The following is a 22,546-nucleotide window of genomic DNA, read 5'->3' as shown; positions in this document are numbered from 1 at the left end:
TGTTGCACTTCAGAAAATCTAAACTTGATTTATAGTCAATATGCTATGTTACTGGTTGCCAAATCATAGCTGGAGAAATGGGCTAGGGACTAGAAGGTCACCAGTTCGATCCCCAAGACCGGCAGGAAAACTGGGGGCAGGAGGAGTGAAGGAACAGCACTTCCTCCCCCAATTCATGACTGAGGTGCCCTTAAGCAAGCTACCAAGCACCTCACCACCCCTAGTGCACTAGTGTGTGGGTGTTCACTGCCACGGAGGGGTTAAATGTGGAAGACATACTTCACTATTGTTTTTTTTTTTTTTGATATAAAGTATAATTGCCATTCAAATTTCAAACACTCTCACTCTTTAGTGAGAATTAACATTGTATTAAATTGTAATATGCACTAAAGTATTAAAATAACAATTTTTTAGTATTAATACATGTATTCAACAAAATGTGCATTTGTTTGTTCTTATCTTGGGGAAAAATGTGTATCCAAAGGTATGTATGAGTTGTGGTTTAGAGGATTTAAATATGGTGATGTTATTTTTTTATTAATTGTCATTTTTAATACCATGCAAGAACACTGCATAAATTCACAAAAGTGCAAAACACATTAAAACTTACTTGTACACGTCATATAATTAAAACGAATTATAATAAAAATATAACAGATTCATTTTCTGTACTGTATCTGTAACAGACCCATGTGTGAAAGGACCTCTCAGGTCAGATCTCCAAATCACATGAAGGATCAATTTTCTCACATTTTATATAGAAAGTCAAACTAGAGACAATGGCTGGAGACAGTGTGTAGACCTTTTCTGCTCGAATTTTTAATGCAGACAGAACCACTGCCACACGTGGCTCCACTTTCCCAACGTGGCTAAAGAAGTACAGTAGGACGCCTCAGAAAATGTTAACGCTCTTGGCCAGCTCCAGACTGGAATGCTGTGTATGGCCCATAATTGAAACGAGGCATTGACTTTATCTGTGATTGCAGCCAGGCTACAGGAGCAGCAGCTGAATGGAGCCGGACTGTGATAGCCCCTCTACCTGGGGTTATCTAATTATCGGCTCGATAACCAGGCTGACCTCTCACATTTAAGGAGAGAGGAGCTGCCACCTAGACAGAGACGTCTAATAAGTCACAGCAGAGGTGGGTGGCAGGAGAGAGCGCTCCTTTTTGTAATTGCGTCTTTTATTCCTTAGGAAGTAATGAAACTGTACATGCCACAGCCTTCCTTTTTAAGCGTCTGAGGTAGTGCCTGATGGGTGGGAGTGTGAGGCTGTAAAGGAGGAGCTGCATCTAGCTGGGAAGTCGGCCATCCACTCCCCCAGCCCACTGCAAGAATTAACAAGGCTGTAGTTTTTATAGTGTTGACATAGGGCTGGGCGATATGAGCGCAAATCAACATCACGATTAATTGTACATTTTACCACAATTAAGATAAATGAATGATAATTTTGTTTTTGAATTTTTGACCCTCACAGTGACGAGGCTCATACTGTAAACATGCTCCAGTATTAAAACTGGGATTTTTTTCTAATGTTGCTGGGAGCTTGTCCCTCTCTTGTTTTTTTGAGCACTGTTTATGTCACATCCTGGCCCAGTCTTGTTTGATTTCCCGCCATGTGCTCTCTCAGCACATGGCCCTTTCTGTTATTGTCCATGTCTCCACCCTTGTCCCACCTTTGTTCCGCCTCCTTGTCCTTAACCCTCGTTATCTCCTTTGTAGTTCTTTCTGAACATGAAATGAAGATCATCTGACATTACATCCTCTGTTTCAGGTGTGTCTTGTCTCTTCATGTATTTAAGTTCCCTTGTGTCACTTCCTTTTATCGGTCATTTGTTTTGTGTGGTTCCTATTCCAAGTCGTGTGGTTTCGTGTTGTTCTCGTTTTGTGTCCTACTCCAAGTAATGTTGCTTTGTTAGAATTCCTAGTCATATTCTTTCCTCACTTCGTGTTTGCCCTCGATTCCGTTTGTGTTTGTTTTGTTATATTCCTTCGTTAATAAAGTATCTGTGTTGTAGCGTGTGCGTCCGCCTCCGTCAGTCCGCCCTTCGTGTTCCCCTGACAGTTTATATTTGGTGTGTGATTGTGCTTTGGTCGCTGAAACTGTTTTTCTCAGTGTTTACATTTGACTCCTTTTTGTTCAGTGTCATCTTAATTATAGTCAAAACACAGCACATCCACGCCACAGATGCAGTGTTTTTCTTTAGTATGAGCTGCTCGAGTTGCTCGTCGGTGTTTAGGTTGCTTCCATGTGGCAGATGGGGCAGAATCACGTGACTACAGATTGGTAGTGTGGTTTTAAAGGGACAGTACATGAACACACAGTGGGGACATAACAGAATAAAAATAATCAATATAATCGATGTAGACAACATTATGTCGAGTGTCAATTTCGATTAGTTTTCGATTAATTGCCCAGCCCTATGTTAAAGTAACATCAAGTAAACAGGACAGTAGTAATATCTGCATGTATTCAACTACATGCACTTCACTCAAATACTGAATATGAGACTTTAATTCTGACTAGGCTCCGGACCCACCACGACACTAAAGAGGATGAAGTAGTTACTGAAGATGAATGAATGAATAAATTAAATATATGAGCAATATATTTATTTTAGTCTGTTAAACTTTAGTGTTTACAGATTTACACTTTAACACAATTACATCACACTACAAATACACATTATACTATGAAGTGTTACTGTCACACAGCTCCAGGTACCTGGAGGTTGTGGGCTCGAGCCCTACTCCGGGTGACTGTCTGTGAGGAGTTTGGTGTGTTCTCCCCGTGTCAACGTGGGTTTCCTCCCACGGTCCACGGCTCTCATTGGTGGGTGGACTGGCTTCTCAAAAGTGTCCATAGGTGTGACTGTGTGAGTGTTTGTTGTCCTTTGAAGGACCTGCAGGGTGTGTGCCCTAATGATTCCAGGTAGGCTCCAGACCTACAGCGACCCTGAATTTGAGAATAATTGAATAAATGAATGAATGAATGAATCCTGTGCTCATTTTCAATCCTGGGGTTGTGGGTTCAATCCCTGTTTCAGTCAGTGTGTGTGAGGAGTTCTGGCAGCGTGTTCTCCCAGTGCTTGCATGGGCTTCCCCCCAGTCCAAAAATACATGCTGGTAGGTGGGTGAGTGTGCGATGCCATGTGAAGGACAGCTGTCCTGCTCAGGGTCTGGTTCTGTCTCAACAACTATAGCTTTATTTGAGTGTGGATTTAAGCTACTCTACACCTCTCTGATCACACACACCAGGGATGCCAGTGTCTGCTCCTGGGGATATACCTCTATGGAGAGATTAGTTCAAATGTTAACACATCTAATGGAAATGATTCAGTAAATGCCTTCAAGGGCATCTGATTATTATAGACAGGTGTAGAGATGGCAATCTGATCCAAGACCTAGTCTGCACCTGGTTTTTTAATGAGACTAATATGTGGAGCACATATGTTTTAAGCACATGCATTTACACTTGGTAGTCAAAAGCATCTCGGGTTAGTCACTTTGAAAATCAATTGGTATGGGGTGTGTGATATGCAAATCAGTTCATAGTTTTGTCCATACATCAACCGTTTGTGTCCTCCATTATTAGTTCCCAGTGGTCACGGACCCTCTACATGACCTAATGTATTGAGCAAGGATTTGGTTGCTTGCAGAAATGAATTCATATAAAAAACCTGTCACCTGCTAAAGTGGTGAGCATATTCTTCTCTATCCAGGAATTAAGGTGCAGAAAGTAACAATCCTTAATATGCTTTCTAATGCACTGACACCTCTGTGATGATTAGAGCCAGGCAGCTGGAATGAAATCAAATAGAGGAGTTTTGCCAACTCTGCTCAGGATGCATGTAACATCCAGGTGTAAACAGAGTCCAAAGGGACCAGAGCCTATCCAGGTTTATTTTAATGGATAGGCAATAGGTTATATTAAGTTTGATGTAGTTTTGACTCTCAGTTTCTTGTTGTTTAATTTCTGTTTATGCCACTGTCATAGGAATGACATAAACAGGCAGTAACTATCAGCTGCAAAAGTGAGCTTTAATTTCAGAAGCTATTTTTTTTAATCGAAATATTATTAACAGAATAGATACATAAAAACCTAGGACTCAGCCATGGGACTGGAGCTGTCCTAGGTGCTGATTACCATAGTAGACACTTTATAGTAGGGGTCACAACAGGTGGCCAATGGTCTGAGTTTGGATCCAGACGCTGTCCTATCCGCACCTGGACCTGTAACTAATAAACTATTAAGAGCTGTTTAATTTTTAACAGAGTGTTTGTTTTAAATGGTGTGACTCTTCTATTCATTATGGTTCAGGTTTAGTGTGCTCCAGGAAATTACCAGACTAATCGCATGCATTTTTGCATATCACACGTGAGGCTACTCAACCAATCAGTGTGCAAATCAATTATCTGTGTATTATGATGAGCACTGTGACTCCCAATGAGTGACTCACACAGGGTAGGGCTCCAGACACCACTGTCCTGGGACCAGTAAAAATAGCCCAAGGAATGTGATAAAAGCTCTTTTGGGGTACTTTAGGGCACTAACGACAGCAGGAAACAATTACGAGTTGAATTCACATAACACTGAACATTCCCGTCTTTCAGCATAAAGAGCCAATCAGTGTGCTATTAAGGAATAAAGTCCTGCCCTCCAGCAATAAGAACCAATCAGATTGCTGGTTATGTAAAGCAGTAGGTCAACTGCAACTTCAAGCAATTTTTTCCCTCCAAAGTCATTGTTTTAATTGTAAAATTTAACTTGAAATGAGAAAAGAACATTATATTTAGAGTATCTGTTATTTATAATATTAATAAATGCCCTGTGAAGGACTGGCGCCCCCTCCTGGGTGTATTCCCGCCTTGCGCCCAATGATTCCAGGTAGGCTCTGGACCCACCGCGCCCCTGATTTGGAGAAGCGGTTACAGATAATGAATGAATGAATATTAATAATTATATTAGGGCGGCACAGTGGTGCAGCAGGTAGTGTCGCTGTGTGCTCCAGGGACCTCTATGTTGTGTGTGTTGCCCTGTGAAGGACTGGCGCCCCCTCCAGGGTGTATTCCCGTCTTGTGCCCAAATAGAGCAAAAAAAAAAAACATTAAATTGTTGTAAAACGTTTACAACAATAATAAGTTAATAATAAGAGAAATACTATTAAATGTGGCCAAGTCACACTACCTTTCTTTCACCACATTGTTACCATCCCAAATAGTCCTTGTGTTAATTAAAAGCCTTATATAAAAATACTGAACTCGCAAAAAAAATAGTCTGTATAATAAATTATTGGGATTGGCGACTCGAAAGTGTCCGTAGGTGTGACTGAATGTGTGTGTGTCTGTGTTGCCCTGTGAAGGACTGGCGCCCCCTCCAGGGTGTATTCCCGCCTTGCGCCCAATGATTACAGGTAGGCTCTGGACCTCCCGTGACCCTAAATTGGATAAGCGGTTACAGATAATGGATGGATGGATAAATTATTGGTGCCAGTACCATTGAAGTGCACGAGATTGGTGCATCACTGGCTCATAACTGCACCAGTGTGAAATGCCATCAAATGGCTCTGGAGTATTAAGCTATGTTTCCCTATGGCTCTCCAGAAAGAGAGAGTTTAGCCCTGTCATGTTCTTATACTGCATTTACAATACAAAACCTGGCAGCTACGCTTGCTTTTATAAATCCAGCACAAACCCAGCTACTTTAACAGGCTGCCTTGCATGGCTGCATTAGCTAATGTGTTTGGATTCCCTGTTTTGTGGCCGTTTAACTTGAACTCCAGTTCACTAGTCCGAATGGGGAATAAGGCTAAGCACTGCTACTGAGTGCAGTTACACAACATGGTCACAAAGACAGGGCAGAAGAGTGGAATAATTAAAGCGCAGAACCTCAGAACTTGAAAAGTAGCAAAAAGAGCGAGTGTCACGTTTCTCCAACAAGTAGGCTAATTCACACTAGATTTGATATTGTAATGTCACACAATCGTGTTAATCATCATTTGCTTTATTTTACAGCTACTGTATCCAAGTCATCATAGGATATTGTCTGTCTCTGGAAAAAAATGACCAACAGTATCCCTGCGGTCCTTGCTGCAGGCTTCTCCACTTCACACCGCAGAGAACGGAGGCTTCGTTTGGAGCAGGAAAAGCATCCTTAGCAGCAACCCCACAGGGCCATGGGTCAAAGACAGCAATTCAAGCCCACACACTATCTCTGACATTTTCATTTAATTAGCAGTTACCCAGGAACTAAATAAAGCTCGCTATGAGAATGACGAGAACAGATACTCTGATTATCTCAGAGCTGCAGCGCGGACTAAGACACCTGTATTCCGATCATTATTCCACGGGAGAAAACAAGGCGCCGGATGATCAAACAGGTTCTACATATAGTGGTTCAAAAAAGCCAGAGCTTTACATAAAAAGCTGCCATCGCCGATAACGGTCATGCTACACGAGGAACATCCAGTGGCAGCGAACAAATCTCGGAGGAAATCTATTTACCGCGAGCCGAACCATCTCGGCCGAGCCGCTTTAAAGCAGAGCCCTCCCCCTCCCTCGGCCGTGCTTCTCCTTTGTAGTTCTTTCTGAACATGAAATGAAGATCATCTGACATTACATCCTCTGTTTCAGACATGAAAGATCGCCCTGCTCGCTTTAGCTTCTTAAACCCCGCATCTTAACAAAGTAATCGGTGTTGACTTTGACGTGCGGCGCGAGAGGAGCGGTTTTTCCTCAGGCCCCTCTTTTCAGCCGGCATTCTAATGGGGAATCCGTCGTTTACGGTGGCAGAAGGGCTCGGCTGCTGGGATAAGGCAGAGAGGGAGAATTACGACTGTTATGGCAGAGGATGACAGACGCCATGCACCCGAGCCTCTGCTGCAGCCATAACAAAGGGCTGAGAGGCCCCATTAATAAAGCACTGGTAGAACACGCTGTCTCTCCATCATGGCTTGTGTGAGCTAAACGGAGAAGGGAGAAGTTACTGCTCTTCCACTGCGGAGCTGTCGCGAAGGAGGCCAGCTGTAAAAGCACACGTTGAGCTTTTACAAGAACTCCACAGCTGAAAACACACAGCATCTGCTCACACTGTAATGAAACATTTATTTGCTTCGAGTTCAGGGCTACTAACCCTACGGTACTCAAAAACGGTTTATTGGCATAGAAAAACTTCTTTTATATCCGTTTACCTGATACACTGAGCTTGTTCTGACCTCTCGCACTGATCCAACTCCGGAGAGAGAGAGAGAGAATGAAAATGAGATGCGCAAATTCATCAATGTCTTTTGAAAGTACGGCCTGATGTGATTTGCAGGACTAAGAAAAGTGTTAAAGGAAACTTGCTCACGCAGGTCAAGCGCTTTGTTGCTCTCAACTTTTCCGACAGGACGTACCTCGGTGGCGAACTGCTGCAGCCCCCCGATGTTGATAGGTCCCTCCTCGGAGGCGTAGAGGTTACAGCCACCCACACACAGGTCTGAGGTGGGACACACCATCCCACACGTCAGGCCCAGCGGGTTGTCTGACAGAATCGCCCTCGCCGCCCCATAGTAGTTCTACAAAAGAACACACTAACACTTAGACAAAACAAACAAAAGAAGCATTGTGGGAAAAAAGTTCTAAATGCAAACTAAGACCCTGAAGTCACTGTCAATTGCATTATCAAGATTTCTTTTGCCTTATTGTGAAAAGAATGGGGATGAGAAACTACAGCAGTAGAAAATGAATAGAAAATGACCGTCAAAACGCCTATGAAAAAAACGAATGCCGAATGGAGAAATAGCACTGATCCCCAGACAGCCTTGACTAAAACTAATCTCTAAATTCACAAAATGTCACTGAATGGCAACAGCCTTGATTGAACAGCCGTGCAGTGGAGGGAAGGTGAGTTCTAGGCAGCACTTAGTAAGACCATTTTGGAAGGGCCTTTTCACGTTGATTATATAAGTTGGTCTTGGGCTTCAATGCCTGACTGATGGCTAAATGTGCAGTACGAAGTCAATGGCAGAGCTGAAACTTTACAGCTCTGAAAAGGCATGTGGCTCGAGCACTACTTTAAAAGTCAAGCTAGCGTGTGCAAAAGACAAATCTTTCTATTCAAAGCATTTGCAGCATTTCGGGGAAAAAATGCTTTATAAAAAGCCTAGATTCCTGTTAAACACGGGGAGTGTCACATTCTGTAAATTTCCTGAATGTCAAAATTCATCGTTTGCCAGAATAGCAATGTTTGGTATTTCAATAAAGAGTCCAGCAAAGGGGAAGGCGAGACTCCCTGTATTTCAGTGACATGAAATCATCAAGGTCACCTGAGGCGATACAATAAAAAAAATGTTTAAAGTACTTTGGAAAACACTTTAATGCATGACATAGAAAGTGAAAAGTCAATTCTTCGTAACCTCCCCAAGGATTCCAAAGTTACTTCAGTTTTTTTTAATATAACCTTTATCTTGTCCTTTTAATTTTGAAAGTCAATAAGGATATTGTAGTCAAGCTGTTATAAAATTACCAAAGAATGCTACAAAACCATCCGTGTATTCACTTATAGAAAGTCAAAGCCACTTTTTTTCAGAGGCTGGGACACTTGAATCACAGGAAATCAGATACAAAAAGCACATTACCTTGTTAGAAATGCTGGTGATGAAGGCTTTTATGTCAAGGTTAGTGGGACAGCTCTTCTGACACGGTGCGTCTGCACACTTCAGACATCTGTCAGAACAGAAAAGCAAACAAAGCATGCATGCTACCATTATTCTGTGTGCTGTATTTTCCAATAGCAATGTTTAGTGTAAAAAGCCTGCTCTACTGAGAGCATAGAAAGTGCGCTAGGTCAGCACCATGAGGAGAGACTAGCATGTCTGCACCACTTAATGCAGCGAGTTGCCCTTTGCTTTAATAGATGGCTAGAAAAAAGGGGAAAAAAAGGAAAAAACATATGGTTGAAACCCTGACACGCTGAACGTCCAGCTCCGTCTCCTGGGGAATCATCCTACAGTGGATCACTGCGGCTCAAAGTCGCCATATTGGTGACAATGACAAACTAGTTTTGAATGATAAATAGGATAATTTGGAGGGGGATAATTAAATATTCATGCCCAATCAGAATGGATGTTTTGCCTGTGGTGGTGAGTGTGTGTGACAGGAGGGGTGCGACTGGGAGGGCCTCCCCTCCCTCCTGCTGTTGGCACACACTCATTAGTTTACACGTTAAAAACACACACACAGCTGTTAGAAAACCGGCACATTAATGATTTCAGATGATGTGGCACTGATTTGGAACAGTGCTTTCTCCTTTAGGGTGAGCAAAGAGGAAAGAGGGAAGCAGGGAAAAAAGAGTGTGTGTGAGAGAGAGAGAATGAGAGTCAGAGAGAGAGAGAGAGAGAGAGAGAGAGAGAGAGAGAGAGAGAGAGTAAAAAGGAAAAAGAATAGGAGAAAAAAAAGACAGAAACAGAGACAAGGCAGGCATCAAGGTGAAAAAAGCAGATCCAGAGAGAGAGTTAGACAGAGAGAGAGGAGAGAGAAAGAGCGAGAGAGAGAGAGAGAGAGAGAGAGAGAGAGAGAGAGAGAGGAGAGAGAAAGAGCGAGAAAGAGAGAGAGAGAGAGAGAGAGAGAGAGAGAGATGCACATGTAAAAAAAAAAAAGAGGAGGAGCAAGACCTATTCCACCTTGTGCTCCCACCTGCATCCTCAGAGACATCCCCTCAGCAGGCATAAACACACACACACACACACACATCCCCACGGAGTCACACACACCTCCAGCTGGACGCCTATAATAATCCCATCTCACGACGCTGCGAGCCCAGTGCAGACTAAAGTGCACAAGGCCGCCATTAATACCACTTATCACAGTGACAGCGGGGTAATTACCACAGTGCTGCAGCCAGGTAGAGCGGACTGGGGACAGGAGCTGGAGCTCAGGAGCACGCGGCAGAGCCGCTATGTTTTATTAAACCTGGGTGGTTGATCATCAAGTGACATTAGTGTTGACCCATTTTCCTTATTTGACAATAAATTATCCTTGGCCCCTGGCATAATGGATATTGAAGTAGCGTTTGGCCGGGAGAAAGCCGGGGCTGGATGGAGGAGCTCGTGCTGCTAAAGCGAGAGCGGCTCTCCCGAGGACGCTGGCCAGCATCGGCCCTCTTATCTCCTCTGGCATGATTAATACTGAGGGTACATAGCGAGCAGCTCCAGGAAGACACAGAGCCATCCCCACATAAATATCTCTCCCTCTCTCCTCCCTCTCCCTCTCTCAAAAAATAAAAATGTACTCTTGCCAACATTCAGTTATAAAACCTGCCTCATGTCCAACAAAATACATTATTCATAATTCACTGGAACTGGCCTGCACTGTAGTGTGCACTATACTGATGACCTTAAGAAATGAAAATTTTGTACAGTTTAGACATACAGCCTACAAAGCAGCCATTCCCAGGCAGGTCAAAGTGTACAAAAACATTCATAAAGATGAGATCTTGGAGATCGAAATGAAAATCTGCACGGGGGCACCTTCAGTTGATTCGGGGGGAGGCTTTTGTTTTTCCTTTCAAAAAAAAAAAAAAAAGCTAGCTTGAGGATACAAAAAAGAGAGGAGTCAAAGTAAAATAACCTATTCCCTCCACTGTCACACCCAGCTCTGCACAATGGCCATGGACAAGAATCCCATTGGCTCTCTTTTTTCCTCTCTCAAGGTAACATTAAAGACACTGGCTACAGACACATTTTGGGCCCTCATCTATCTCCTGTGGCCAGCAGCCCAAGTGCTTAGCAAATGTCAACAGAAAATAATGCACACACAAAGGCAATCTTATTTGTTCAAGAATTGCTCTAGGTCACAGCAATTCAAGCAGGCACGGCAAACCAAAAAGAAAGAAAGAAAGAAGGAAAAATAAAATAAATAAAAATGGCTAACCGCAGAGTGCATTAGGTAGAGCACCACCGCTTTGTGCTCCATAATGCAATCAAATCACTGACTGTACACATGCTTTTTCAATGTGCCCAAATAATCATGCAATAAGCATTGCCCAAATTGAAGGAGCTGTTGATTAGCAGACCACTGCAAGCTGATTTTTCCCTTCCCTTTCTCTTCCACTCTTCTCATCTTTTGCTTGACTAATAATCAAAGGCTCTGAATGCTTTGTGTGATGAGTGTATTCCACAGCTTCATGGGCCCCCGGTAGGTGCAGGTAGCTAATTTTGTTATTCATTGTTTCTGTTATTACTAAGTCAAACGAGCTTGCACTAGAAAAGTGGAATTCAATTGCACTTTTCTATTGGAATTTTTTAAAAAGAAATCCAGCCTATGAGAACTCTCGATTTTAATGATCACTTACCTTTATGAATTAGTTGTCTCCACAAACAGTACAAACTCTTCACTAGCCTTTTGAGAAACTAATCATTTTATTCATATTCTTTGGGAAATGGGATCATCTTTTTTATTCAAGAGAGTTTTTGAATTGTCTGACAGTAAATGGGGGGTGGGGACAAAAACATATTCACAACCACTCTCTCAAAGACAAAAATCACAACCCCAGTGCCCAGTAATACAGCCAGGGATTAAATACATATTTTCCTTCTGTGTAGTAGAAGAAGAATCCTGGAGTATATGCAGTTGGACAGCAATGAAATCATGAGAGCAGTCAAAACACACTTTCATATACTGCATCCCAAATGGCTCCCTATTCACTGTGCTCTATATTACTCTCTACACAGTGCACTATTACAGTGAACAGTGAATGATTACGGACATGCCTCATGCGGGTTTTTACCAAACTGTGCAGTGGGTTATGGGTATAAACTATCCACTAGTGTATATGGGTTGTATGCTATAACCCCAGGGCCTTGTGGGATTGTTGAAGTGCACTGAAAATTGTTCACTGTGCACTGAAAATTGTTCGAACTTTCTACAAAATGGCCGAACCCCAAAATAGTGCACTAATGAATAGGGTACATTTTCTGACACAGCGATAGCTAGAAACCTCATAGATCAAAACATTTATTTTTAATTGTATATTAAATTGACTATTAAATTGTAAATGATTAATAGATCTATGGAGAAAATGCTGCTAAACTGCAACAGAACCTGGTAGAACCTGGTAGCTCAATTTCAGTAGAACTATGGACAATATGTGGCTTAATTTCAGTGAAGCCCTGAAAAACATCCAGCTGAATTTCTCAGGAACATTGATAACAAGCGAGGAGCTAAACTTAAGAGCATATTGTCTTTTAAAGACCTGGAAACAGTTATTCATGCTTTTATTTCTGCTCGTATTGACTACTGCATTTCTCTGTACCTGAGGATCTCAGACGAGCCTGTTACGGTTGCAGCTGGTCCAAAATGGAGTTGCAAGGCGTTTGACCGATACTAAGAAAAGGGAAAGGATTACCCCTGTGTTGGCATTGCGGCATTGGCTACCAGTGAAATACAGAAAAAAAGCCAAAAAAAAAGCCAAAATCAAATTGTTACTGTTCATTTTTAAAGCTCTCCATGGCCTGGCTCTGAAATATATTTCGGATTTCTTTGTTTTTCAATCTACACCACGTGCCCTATGTTCCCCTAACCAATTGCTTTTAGACAGCCCTCACTCTCGGTTGAGGTTCAAAGGGGCTTGCTGTAGCTGCCCCAAGACTCTGGAAGAGTCTCCCAGTCTTCATAAAGCAATGTCCTTCAATAGAGATTTTTAAGTCCAATTTGAAAACCTATTTTTTCTCTTCGGCATTTGAGTCTTTTTAGATTATTTCAGACATCTGGTCTGCCATCATGTTGTCTTGCCATCAGTACCTCTTCCACGTTGTTGTACTTTTTATTTGTTTCTTTATTTTTTTATTTGCTACTTATATTTCTTTTATATGTAAGTTTATCTATTTTTTTTTTTTTTTTTTTTTTTGCTACATGATTTTATCGTGCAGCAGTTTGGCTGACACTCGTTGTCTTTTAAATATGCTATAGAAATAAATATGACCTGATTCGACTAAATTAATCTAAACATGCAGATGAACTGCAGCAAAACTCTGAAAATCATGCAGCTTAAGCACAAAGAAATCCTGAAGAACTATTGAGGAAACCTGCAGTGTAAAGTGGCTGAACTTCAATGACAGAAGTTCTGAAGAACATGCAGCTTACTTGAGTAGAACCATAGATAACATTCAACTGAACACAATGAGAAACACAGAAGAACATGCAACTGAATTGAATAGAACCCTGGAAACCTGGCAGCTAAATCTCAATGGATCCCTGGAAGAACATGCAGCTGAATTTAGAGTGAAGAAGAAGAAGAAAAAGAGTACTGTGGCATATTTCAGCATGATCCATTATGATGTGATATTATATTGTCATATTGCCCAACCTCAACGTTTTAATTTATAATATGACAGGATTTTATTATATAGCTGTTAGTTTTAGAATGACGCAGGCAAAACTTCAGCTGGGATTTATACATGTATTAACTAGATATGTTTTGAATCACAACACCGGCAGTTTCATCACTGCAGTAAATAATGAAACAAAATGCTTTATGTGCCAATAAAATTATTCAGTCTTTTGTTGTCTTAGTTTGCATTGTCACAAATAAAATGATCAAATTCATTTGAAAATGCTGCTTAATCCAAGCACTTATTTTATTTTACTTTAATGAAAAAGTAGCCCTTTCAGACTTCCCCAGTTGTACAACCTGTTTTGTGAGTCTGAGAAAAGAAACAATCACAACTCCAGCTCCTAAACCTCGCAGAACAGAAAGTCTCCTGAAAATGTTTAATTTAGAGGTGAATAAGACGGCCTCCAAATGCCAAAACAGCACCTATTTCTCTTCTCCACATTCACTGCTTTGTTTGACTGGTTTGTAGTTTGTGATGAGGTCTGGGGATAACAGAAGGCCTTCTACATAACGCTGTGTGTGTGTCGGGGGGTGTAATAAAGTTTTAAAATGCAATCCTAAACTTTACCTATAAAACTTTTTCTGCAACACATTGCCTATTCAGTTTTTAAATGTGAAACCAAGAAACAAAGTGAGGACCATTTTCTCTGCCCAGGCCGGGCAAGCTCTCCTGCTTTGTCTGTTTTTCCTACAAAGTCAGGAGATATTTGTCCTGAAACCATAAGAAAACAAACTAACTAACAAGCACGCACACACACACACACACACACACACAAACACACAATAGCAGACATGGGGCTGAGTGTCGGTGGTGGGCTGGGAGCCGCAGCTGTGGGCACATGTGTAATGATGTGAGTGGGGCTCGGGGGGAGACAGACGGAGACGGAGGCAGGAGAGGTGAGATTACAGCGTGCTCTCGGGGTCGGCTCAGTACCCGTCACAGCTGTCAAAGCCACGCTGACCCCCACTGCCCACCAGCACAGGGGAGAGTCAACAGCTGCACACACTGCTGACTATCTGCCACACACACCACACACTCAAGCACTCAAAAAGGGTGGATGAGGGGTAGACTTGGATAGAGTGGGTACACAAACAGGTTTTAAGTGTGTGTGAGCGCATGCATGTAATGTGCACAAAATCATCCATGCAAACACAACCTGAAACAACACACTGGACATTATCTGTAGCGCCAATAATCCAGTGTAATACTACGGTAGGCTGTAGCTTTAAAAACATTGTTCTGTATTGTTTTCTTGACTGGATATGCACACGAAGTGTTGCCAACCGCCCCGTAAAATAAAGACCCGTATTCGGACACTAAAAGGTGTGTTCACTTTTGAACAGATATGGGACACGTTTTTGTTTGAGACCGAAAAAAAGCTGCCGGAGCGAGGGGTAGATTCTCCACGGCCATGCTTTTCATTGGTCATCACCTTTATTTAGCCAATCAGCAGTCAGAGTTATTTGTCCATCGTTCAGTGTGCAGCCAATGGAGTCACAGTACCTCCTACAGTGGTTTGATTTGCGGCGGCACTGAGAGCAGCAGGTCAGAGCTAAAACACTGGGAACTACAGCTCTGCTTTTGATAGAGCTAATGTTATCTTAGCTCCTTGTGGTTTGTTTAATCAGTATCTCGTCAAAGAAATTTGCTGCTATGAGGCAATTACCTCAGAACCCCCTGGTTAAATCTTAGCCCCCCTAATCTTTAATCTAACCTTTAATCTAACCTAATCTAATCTATCTTTAATCTTTAATAAAAACGGCGCTCTTTCAGTCCGAGTCTGGGAGTCAAAGAGAGTGCAATAGTTTTTTGTCTGAGAACACAATGGTCCATCTCTTCTCTCAGCATACTAGCACTCCGCTGGCAGACCTGGGCATTTGGCGTTCCTCCAGTGTGTTTCGCTGTCCAAAGATGTTTGCTAGCTGCAATTTTTTGAAAGAGGTGAAGGCTGGCTTCACATGCCTCAGAGGATGCATGTGCTTGCTCTTAAAAAGTAATGTAGATCTCTCCAGATCTACCAAATTCCCCCTCATCTTTCTTTTCATTACCACAGAAACTCATTTGTGTTTCAGTATGTGTGTACGTTCATGGAACGGTAGCAATGAGAGTCAAGCGCCTAAAGCATTTTGGACTAAAATGCTTAGTTTTTTCCCCATTTACAGAGATACCGCTCTGTACAAACACGGGTCCTTTTTCCTGCACTCAGACCATAGAGCTAGCAAATGAGAGGAAACATTCTCTGGATTTTATAAAAAGTGAATTGGATTAAAATCATGAACATTGCCTTTAAGGCCAATTTATGATTCCGCATTGACCCACCACAGAGCCTATGTCAGATCCTGCACTAGTGCCCTACAACATTGTGAGCATTTATACTTGTGGTTGGTGTTAATACTACTTTGCAATTACACCGCCAAAACACTAGGGCTGAAACACCAAAATCTTCCTTAACACCATGTAGTACAAAATGTAGTGATGTAGTAGCACTAGTTTTATAGATCTGCACGGTGGTTTAATAGAAGTGCACTACGTAGGGAAAAGTGTGCTATTTGGAACACAGCATAGTTTATATGTGGTGTCAGGAAAGAAACAAATACAAGCCAGCACTTTCTCCCCACCTGCATTCGGCTTCTTGTAGAGGCATGAAGTTACATTTCTTTATGTCACATCTATGTGAGATCTACGCATTGCTTAAGGCATAGATTCAAAGCAGAAGCATAAATTGATCTTTATGCTCCTAGACTGCTGTACGACGGAGTGTTAGGGCCACGGCATTAAAAAAAAAAAAAAAAAAAAGATTCAGAGAATAAAGTCAGAATTCTGAGAAAAAAATCTCAGAATAATTGAGTAAAAAAGGTCTGTATAATTTCGAGAATATAATCAGAATATTTAGAGAAACACTGTTTGGGTTATTATTTATTACAATATGTAGACAGATAGACTCACAATCTGTGCGCCATGAATGAGTTGTGAAAGAAGCAGTCAGTGAAGTGAACAGAACTATTTATTAAACGCATCCACACGACATGACGACCCCGTCAGTGCAGCCCCTGACTACGATGCATAAGGCTTTAGTTTATTGTACGAGTCCGAGCCGTAACGTGATGGAGCCTCGTGGCCACGCCGGAGTTCCACTCGCTCTGGATCCATCATTTTCTTGATCATTAATTGTATCATGCGAAACTACATGCCATGGGTTCATGCACCGATTCAGGGTTTAAATACTAATCACACTGTGGTCCTGATGTGGAGGAGAACTGAGTGTTTATTCCTGAAATCTATACCATAGTATGACTTAAACAACACACTGCATTCCACAGTTACACTGCGTCTGCTCCATTATACGAAGCGAATTATTCTGAGATTTTTTCTCAGAATTATTCAGAGAATATTCTCAGAATTCTGACTTTAATCTCGGAATCTTGTATTTTTTTTTTTGTTGTTTTTTTCGACGCCGTGGCCCTAAAACTTGTACTGCTGGCCTTGAGTATGACTGAGTGTGTCTTAGTGAACAGGAGCAACTGGTGGCAACTAATCTTTGGGGTGAATTATTGGGATAAAGATAAATAAGAAATACATACGTTCCACAAGATAAAGATCTTGAAAGCGCCTTCCATTCCATGAACTATCTCTCTTACCAAAACTGAAAAGTTAAATTAAATCAAATCCTGGCTGCCATGGTAACACGTGGAGCAGGTTTTAGGGATCTGTCATACTCGACAGGTGAGGTTAAAAGAACATGCCCACCACACAGGTTCACCTGTCATCTTAATTGCTTCGACAGTCATGCTTTTAACCAATTAAAGTCAATTCTGAAGAGCTTCTGCACCACCGAGGGGAAATGTGCTTTTGTTCCACCGCTCCTCGGAATGCCAAAGAGTTTGCATTCATAAATATATCAAACTTGCTGAGCTTATAGCAATCTGTGTTTACATGCTTCACAAAAAATTAATCACTCTGTTAAAATCCCTTTAAATCCACATAAATTCTAACAAATAAGAGAAAGATCTCAAAAGCGGTGATTAAACAAACGAACCAAAGACACTGTTTTTCTTAAAGTAGTTTTACCACAAAACACAAAACGCTTTATAGTTTATTTAAAAAACACACACACACAAACAAAGTCTTTCAGCAGTGAGCTCAGAAGTCTCTATCTTTTGGGGTGGTGTTAATTGCACATCGATTTGGGCGATGAGCTGCTGTTTTGGCGTGTCCACTGAGCGGACGATGGCAGTGTCCTGTGCAGTAATTGTAATCATGTCTTAACTGCAGAGGACAGCAGAGAGCAGCATGGGAGCTCACAGGCCTCATCAGGAGTAATCCCATGCAATCCGGCTATTAGCGCCGCTGCCCTAACCTGGGATCAGCGCTGGCTCTGAGCTAATGAGCAGAGGCAAACACCAGGACGCCCCCCATGACCAGGACCACAGAGCGGCCAGAGTCAAGGGCGAGCACACACTCAGATGCCCATAGGGCCAGAGTATAGCCACATTAAACAAACACACACTCTTTAGACTCTATTATTAATAGTTGCATACAGCATAATTGCAGCAATCAATGTTTTATACCACAGCTATATTTTTAAAACCTGTGAATGAACTTACATACCACAATAAAATTAAATTGGCATTTGAGGACAGCACCCCTCCACCCCTGACCCCCCACCACCACCACCATGACCAACACATACACACCACCCCCCCACCCAACCCCACCCCGGCTAATCATTCAAATAGATGCCGGCACTCTAGCACTATAGGAATATGCAATCTAATTCAAAGAGACCATTTCCAGTGGAAAATGGCATTGAACATGATAATGCTTATGACTATACTATTGGAAAGACATTTCAAATACCAAACTACCTCCCCAGGGTAGAATCATGAGCAGAAAGGCAGCAAAAAAGGCAACAACAATAAATAATAGCAATCTATGGGCCTTTTGAAATGAATATAAACACATATATCTAATAAGTTTATTTCATTATAAGTTATATGAAAAAAGGAACGAAAAAGTGAAAAGAAACTATTTGGCATTTCCGAGGCAAGGCTTCAGCCTTGATTTGCGTGTTGGGGGAGGGAATAAATAAATAACAGTGATCTCCAACAATGGTGCATTGACAAAGGTCAACTAAAGTGCTCCCAAGGTCCTGGCTTTTTGAAATCCAATTGAAATTCATATATCTATTGAATGCAGTGCGGGGCGGCTTTAAGGGCAGTGTTTTCCCCTGGCGAGTTCATCGCTCACTGCGGAGCGGCGCCGGGGTTAACGATGACCCACTGTACAATCACAGCAAATCAAAGCTCAGACAGATGACTGCCACTACACGCATGTGTGAGTCATAAGCTTTCATTTAGGGAGCGGGTGGCCATCCTTCAGCAGGGAGACAGAGCCACCGCAGCCCCTCCTATGATCAGAGACAGAGAGAGAGAGAGAGAGAGAGAGAGAGAGAGAGAGAGAGAGAGAGAATATGCAGCAGTGCAGGGCTACAGGGAAAGGCGCATGGTGTGGAATTCATTAGCCACTATAGCTAAGAGGACAAGATAGCGCCAGTGACCCCTGTGACCTCACAGACCCTACTCTGACAGTGTGAGGCTCCTGGCAACAGCATCTATCCAGAACCATTTCACATCTGACCCATTAACAGCGACTGACAGACTAGCCATTGCAGTCTTGGAGTTACATGTGAAGCAGGAGCCATAGCACCAAACAGTGAAACGCTGGAATAGAGGAAGGAAGATCCTCCTGAATTATAGCAAAACTCATACAGTCAAAAACTCCACAATTCTCAAATGCTAAAGGCCTATGGACAGTTTCTATAATGTGTATCACGCTGTGAATATAATGTGCCAATTTTTCTATGAAGTTTTCATTTATTGAATTTGTTCTTAGAGGCATAAAATCAGCACTTTTCAGCATTTTTCTGACCTACAACACACTAATTTTGAATCTATGATGCAATGTGTATCTGCAAAACTCCAGAAACCTTCTCCTGACTCTGGTAAAAGGAAAACAGCACTCGAGCATGGGGGATTCGAGTGGTGCCGAAGGTAGTGTCGCAGGGTTGTGGGTTCAAGTCCCGCTCTGGGTGACTGTCTGTGAGGAGTTTGGTGTGTTCTCCCTGTGTCTGCGTGGGTTTCCTCCAAAAAAAAAAAAAACCTCACACGTTGGCAGGTGGATTGATGACTCAAAAGTGTCGATAGGTGTAAGTGTGTGTCGCCCTGTGAAGGACTGGCCCCCACTCCAGGGTGTGTTCCTGCCTTGCGTCCTGTGATTCTGGGTAGGCTCCGGACCCACTGTGACCCTGAACTGAATAAGCGTTTACAGATAATGAATAATTAAGATTCTGCCTACCAACTAACCTTATATATATTTTTATTATTACTTATTTACCTATTTATCTCTTTTGCTTCCACAATCCACTGTAATTTATGTTAAACATTGTAATTCACACAAAACTGCAACTTCTTACTCAGAAAAACAAAATAAAGTCTTAAAGTCACAAATCACAACCCCCCCCCAACCCCCCAAAAATGCAATTACAAATATTATATGTATATGGTATACATTCCTATTTCTGAAAATGTCACGCACTGTGGAGTGAGACGGGGGACAGAAGTAAATCGGACTTAAAATTAAGATTTTTCCGTTACATCTGTTTACATAAAGATGATTTTTAAAAACCAGAACACAAGGTTTTATTCACAGCTCACTGACTATTATGCCCTACATATATATATATATTATATATATATATATATATATATATATATATATATATATATATATATATATATATATATATACTGCCGTTACTGAAGTTTCATTCCTGAGGGAGTTGGCTCTGAGTCAGCTCTCTTAAGCGAATGTTGGGAACTTGAAGGGACTTTAGATTAGCTCTGGACATGCTTGCTTGAAGTGCATCCAGTGGAACTTTTCATCTATACCTGGCTTCAAATGTAGAGACAAACCTTGTAACTATGGTGAAGTATGTGTTGTGTATTTACTTGCTTGTAGTCCTCAATGTGCAAGAAAGTAATAAAAATGGGCAGCTGTGGCCTAATGCTGAGAGGACCGGGCTTTGTACCAGAAGGTTGCAGGAACATTCACGGCTGAAGTGCCCTTGAGCAAGGCACCGAACCCACAAAGGCTCACCGGCCACTCTGGGTGTGTGTTCACAGCCCCCAGTGCACTAGTGTGTGGGTGTGTGTGTGTGTTCACTGCCACAAATGGATTAAATGCAGAAGACACATTTTGTTGTACATTTTACAATGACAAATAATTGCACATTAAAAGATCTTTCATTTACACTCATTCATGCATAGCACATGCAATGCTATTATTTATTACATATACACATATGATTTTAGTTATATAATTGTATTTGTGTCCTAACTGTATCATTTGAGAGTCCTGACAATGCAACCCTCATAATAGACAGGTTGTGGCATAAAAAAGGTACAGTATGGCTGTAGAAAAAGAGGGCATGTCAAAGTTATGAGATTTCATTTTGAAAGCTGGTACCCTCTTTGATGAGATACTGAGTAACAGACGAGTGGAACTGAGTGGACAGGAGTTGAGAGGGTGGGGTGTGAAAACATTTCCAGTTATTACTTTTACATAATTTCATATCCATATGATATAATCCATAATTTGTGCTTTGATTTGTCAGAGAGAGAGAGAAACAGAGAGAGAGAGAGAGAGAGAGAGAAAGAGAGAGAGAGAGAGAGAGAGAGAGAGAGAGATGCAGCACTTTGTCTCTCTTTATCAGTGGATTATTGATATGATTGGCCTAATTTATTCTCCAGCATTTGCTTTTGGGGGAAAGGTTTATGGATATTCATTCTGAAAGTCCAGGATATAAGTTGTGTAGCATGAAATTGGTGAAGTGTAGCTAACCTTGTTAACTCTCGCAATTAAAGTCATGTCACAGACTCATATCCGCACTGTTATAGGCGGAACAACCTGAAACAAATACAAATGAGAAGAATAACCTTCTCCGTCTCTGCCATTCTCCTCTACCTCAGAGTCTGAGCAGTACATACAGCCCTGCCATGACAACAGCACATTACAGACCTAATCTCTCTTTCCATTTTAATCACTGCACTTCATCATATAGAGCTGATTGGTCAGAAATAAGGCTTCAGGCCTCAAACAGAGTAGAAGTGTGAACAGCATGACAGGTGTTCACGACAAGCACAATTCTGAAAAGACTCATAATATAACTCTGAAGAGGAAGCCCTAGGCGCTCTATAACGTCTATATTATTCAATCTAAACTGTCAAATAAAGTAATCATTAGGGATGCACTTATACGGGAAATGAAGGCTGATAACACCATCCGTTTCTTTTCTTTTTTTTTATGTACTTTCACTATACGCCCAAAAGTTAAAAGACACCCCTCTGTGACAATAAACACACACACACACACACACACACACTCAGGTAATTCCCATTTAAATGCAAGAAATAGAACAATCTGGAGAAGCTACATACAGACTTAAGGTCATTATGTTCAGAGCTAGGTGTCAGCCAGAAGTGAATAAAGCCAACGAGCACTCGGTTGTGGAACAGTGGAACTGTGCTCTCTGGAGTGAGAGAGCTCCATTCAATATCTGAGAGATGAGCTAAAGTAGGGCTGGACAATAATTCAATATCAATATATAATCGCAATATAAAATGTTTCAATAAAAATTTTATGATTTTTATACACATTTTCAATATTTTAATATATATTATTTACAGCATCTGTCACTGGCTGGCGGTCATTACAGGGCGCTGCCAGTTCACTGTACTCAATTTTCAAGTTAGTTTAAAAATATTAATATTGACAAAAGCTAGAGGTTTTTTGTTTGATGGTGATATCATATTGATTTCAGTTCTTGGCAGTTTTTCTGTGGCTTTTTTTTATTGTTTATATCAATATTGGAATTTGGGGCACGGTGGCAGAGCAGGTAGTGTCGCAGTCACACAGCTCCAGAGACCTGGAGGTTGGGGGTTCGTTTCCCGCTCCGGGTGACTGTCTGTGAGGAGTTGGTGTGTTCGCCCCGTGTCTGCGTGGGTTTCCTTCGGGTGCTCCGGTTTCCTCCTACGGTCCAAAAACACACTTTGGTAGGTGGATTGGTGACTCCAAAGTGTCCGTAGGTGTAAATCTGTGTGTTTGTGTCTATGTTG

General features: G+C 41.7%; 1 protein-coding gene across 1 annotated transcript in view; it reads right to left on the bottom strand.

The window, feature by feature from the left end:
• dpyda.1 (dihydropyrimidine dehydrogenase a, tandem duplicate 1) overlaps nt 1-22,546 on the bottom strand; it is a 162,106-nt gene that overhangs the window by 110,614 nt on the left and 28,946 nt on the right. Inside the window, 2 exon segments of the mRNA XM_066683080.1 lie at nt 7,395-7,556; nt 8,619-8,706. Coding sequence (XP_066539177.1) covers nt 7,395-7,556; nt 8,619-8,706 — 250 coding nt within the window.

The sequence above is a fragment of the Hoplias malabaricus genome, chromosome 10 (genome assembly GCF_029633855.1).
Source record: "Hoplias malabaricus isolate fHopMal1 chromosome 10, fHopMal1.hap1, whole genome shotgun sequence".
NCBI classification, from domain to species: domain Eukaryota; kingdom Metazoa; phylum Chordata; class Actinopteri; order Characiformes; family Erythrinidae; genus Hoplias; species Hoplias malabaricus.
Note: the sequence above shows the minus strand (reverse complement) of the source record. Positions and strands in the feature narration are given on the sequence as shown.